We start from the raw sequence: 4,565 nt of genomic DNA, 5'->3' as shown, positions 1-4,565 counted from the left end.
CTATATACAGACACATAGATTACCTCAGGTGTTGTACTATATATGTACTGTATACAGACACATAGATTACCTCAGGTAATGTACTATATATATACTGTATACACACATAGATTACCTCAGGTATTGTACTATATATATATACTGTATACACACATAGATTACCTCAGGTATTGTACTATATATATGTATATATATACTGTATACAGACACATAGATTACCTCAGGTATTGTACTATATATATACTGTATATAGACACATAGATTACCTCAGGTATTGTACTATATATATGTACTATATACAGACACATAGATTACCTCAGGTATTGTACTATATATATACTGTATACACACATAGATTACCTCAGGTATTGTACTATATATATACTGTATACACACATAGATTACCTCAGGTATTGTACTATATATATACTGTATACACACATAGATTACCTCAGGTATTGTACTATATATATGTATATATATACTGTATACACACATAGATTATCTCAGGTGTTGTACTATATATATACTGTATACAGACACATAGATTACCTCAGGTATTGTACTATATATATACTGTATACACACATAGATTACCTCAGGTATTGTACTATATATATACTGTATACACACATAGATTATCTCAGGTATTGTACTATATATATACTGTATACACACATAGATTACCTCAGGTATTGTACTATATATATGTACTGTATACAGACACATAGATTATCTCAGGTGTTGTACTATATATATACTGTATACACACATAGATTATCTCAGGTATTGTACTATATATATGTATATATATACTGTATACAGACACATAGATTACCTCAGGTATTGTACTATATATATGTACTATATACAGACACATAGATTACCTCAGGTATTGTACTATATATGTACTGTATACAGACACATAGATTATCTCAGGTATTGTACTATATATATGTATATATATACTGTATACACACATAGATTACCTCAGGTATTGTACTATATATATACTGTATACAGACATAGATTACCTCAGGTATTGTACTATATATATATACTGTATAGACACATAGATTACCTCAGGTGTTGTACTATATATATACTGTATACACACATAGATTATCTCAGGTGTTGTACTATATATATATACTGTATAGACACATAGATTACCTCAGGTATTGTACTATATATATACTGTATACACACATAGATTACCTCAGGTATTGTACTATATATATACTGTATACACACATAGATTACCTCAGGTATTGTACTATATATATACTGTATACACACATAGATTACCTCAGGTATTGTACTATATATATACTGTATACACACATAGATTATCTCAGGTGTTGTACTATATATATACTGTATACACACATAGATTACCTCAGGTATTGTACTATATATATACTGTATACACACATAGATTACCTCAGGTATTGTACTATATATATACTGTATACACACATAGATTATCTCAGGTATTGTACTATATATATACTGTATACACACATAGATTACCTCAGGTATTGTACTATATATATACTGTATACAGACACATAGATTATCTCAGGTATTGTACTATATATATACTGTATACACACATAGATTACCTCAGGTATTGTACTATATATATACTGTATACACACATAGATTACCTCAGGTATTGTACTATATATATGTATATATATACTGTATACAGACACATAGATTACCTCAGGTATTGTACTATATATATATACTGTATACAGACACATAGATTACCTCAGGTATTGTACTATATATATACTGTATACACACATAGATTACCTCAGGTATTGTACTATATATATACTGTATACACACATAGATTATCTCAGGTATTGTACTATATATATACTGTATACACACATAGATTACCTCAGGTATTGTACTGTATATATACTGTATAGACACATAGATTACCTCAGGTATTGTACTATATATATACTGTATACACACATAGATTACCTCAGGTATTGTACTATATATGTGTACTATATATATTGTATACAGCTTTGTTTTCACTGCAGTTTAATTCGTACTAATTGCAATGTAAACCAAGTTGTGTGAAAAAATGAAAAGTACATGTGTGAACTTGTTATAACATTTATAATGTATATTGAATAGAAACTGTAGAAATGGGAATTCAAAACTGGTTGATAACAAATATTTATTGTGTATCACATAATGTATTATAATATGGCATAAACAATTGAAGTAAAATTCTAAAGCTAATACAATAATTCATACGTAAGATTCTTTTGCTATTTAGATTAAACGAGATTCCTCTGGAGGTTCGAGTAAAACTGGATGATGCCCGGCCAGCTTCTGTATGTTCACAAAATAACCTACGATTGAAATATTTTCTAGTTACAGACAACTTACGTACAGTAAAGCATGCTTATAATGATATGCGAAGTGATATGCATTCCCTATGAAAATAAAATAACGAAAATTGTATTGGATATTGTGAAGTTTGATTATAACAAACTGTTTTCCATTGGCCCTGCATGGAGGTGTGATATTTATCCGTGTTTTACTGTACATATAGGTGTTTATTTACATCTTTCTTTGTTAACCACATACTGGTACAGTAAATCACGGTTACAGTGAACATGCTTATAATGAATTCACACTTACAGTAAATCACAGTTACAGTGAACATGCTTATAATGATTTCACACTTACAGTAAAACACATTTATAGTGAACATACTTGTAATGATTTTACACTTACAGTAAAACATGGTTACAGTGAACACACTTATAATGATTTCACACTTACAGTAAATCACAGTTACAGTGAACACGCTTATAATGATTTCACACTTACAGTAAAACAGGGTTACAATGAACACGCTTATAATGATTTCACACTTACAGTAAAACAGGGTTACAGTGAACACACTTATAATGATTTCACACTTACAGTAAAACACAGTTACAGTGAACACGCTTATAATGATTTCACACCTTCAGTAAAACATGGGTACAGCGAACACGCTTATAATGAATTCACACTTACAGTAAAACACAGTTACAATGAATATGCATTGAATTCACACTTGTAGTAAATTATGGTTTCATCAAACATGTTTATAATTATTTCACACTTAATGATTTTCAACCTCTGTAGTTTTAAAATGTATTATGAACTTATTGGATAAAATGAATTACATTTATAATGAATCAAATTTAAAAGTATTTGTCCCCAGCACTTCGCTGTAAGCATGTTCTACTGTAATCTCTACTACAAATGAGATTTGCTATTAAACAAAAAAATTGAGAAACCTTCCTTTGTTCAGATCTTTCTTCTGCTTTTAGTTTATAATTTAAATGCTTGATTAGATGTATGTTGATAGGAATATATGGGTATTTTCAGATTGCTGCAGCCAGTAGAATCCCGGGAGTCACCCCACTAGCCTTGTTAAAGTTGTTGCAATTTGTGAAAAAAAGATTGACAAAACCCCACAGTGCTGGCACAGGGGGATGATGAAAGAAAGTCTAATTAAATTATTTTATCTTGACTCTTGTTTTTTTCTGGGAAATGATTCGTACAACAATAACACTTCCATATCATATATTGTTCAGTCCATTAAGAAACTGTGGTCCTTTTCACAAAAACTCTTACAATCAACATGAACATCTTAAAACACTATTTCTAATTCTTCACTCATATATTCCTGAATGAGCAAAACTAAGTATTTTATAAATACATGCAGGTGGTAGAACTTGTTTTGGTTGTTTTTTTATACGCCCGTCTTTAGACGGGACGTATTATGGTACAGCGATGTCTGTACGTCTGTCTGTCCGTCCGTTCGGGGTTTTCTCTTTATAATTTCATTTCCCTTTCACATATCATGCTGAAACTTGTTGTGTAGCTTCTTTGTGGGTCACTCTGGATCATACTGCAATTTTGATCCATTTCGACCTTTTTTCCAGGAGTTTTGCCCCTTTATTTGGAAATAATTATTATATGGAGGGTACATAATTTCTCCACCCTACTCCTCCCACAGTTTTCAAGTGAGAGCCTTCTTATTTTGTGGAGTGTTTGTATGGGTATTGAAGATGTGCATGTGGGATGGATTTTGATTTTCTACAATTTTTGAGAAAATTACAGGTTGTTGAACTTAGTCTATTTAGAAATTAATATTCTATGAAGGGTACATAATTTGTCTGCCCAACTCCTCCCACAGTTTTCAAGTGAGGACCTTCTTATTTTGTGGAGTGTTTGTATAGGTACTGAAGATGTGCATCTGGGGAAGGATTTTGATTTTCTTCCATTTTTGAAAAAATTGCAGGTTGTTGAACTTGGTCCATTTTGAGGAAATCTCAATTTTTAAGCTAAGACCCTTTGTTCATATGAAAGTTTGTCACAGCCTCATGATGGCTGATACTACCTGAAGCAAAGTTATACAAATTATAGCACAAGAAAAACACCCTATGTAAGCATTTCACGGGTGTATTATGTACCGTGTTTACTTGAGGTATAGTAAACTCGCATGAGTACTATAAAACATAATTCGCGAGAAT

General features: G+C 31.0%; 1 protein-coding gene across 1 annotated transcript in view; it reads left to right on the top strand.

Annotated features, from left to right (window-relative positions):
• LOC125663723 (protein MTO1 homolog, mitochondrial-like) overlaps positions 1-3,559 on the top strand; it is a 71,504-nt gene extending 67,945 nt beyond the window's left edge. Inside the window, exons 15-16 of the mRNA XM_048896053.2 lie at positions 2,306-2,363; positions 3,415-3,559. Coding sequence (XP_048752010.2) covers positions 2,306-2,363; positions 3,415-3,525 — 169 coding nt within the window. The 3' untranslated portion in view covers positions 3,526-3,559. The remainder of the gene's footprint in view (positions 1-2,305; positions 2,364-3,414) is intronic.
• The last annotated feature ends 1,006 nt before the right edge of the window (positions 3,560-4,565 follow it).

This window comes from Ostrea edulis, chromosome 1 (assembly GCF_947568905.1).
Source record: "Ostrea edulis chromosome 1, xbOstEdul1.1, whole genome shotgun sequence".
Lineage (NCBI taxonomy): Eukaryota > Metazoa > Mollusca > Bivalvia > Ostreida > Ostreidae > Ostrea > Ostrea edulis.
The sequence above is the reverse complement of the archived record's forward strand: the minus strand, read 5'-3'. Positions and strand labels throughout refer to the sequence as shown.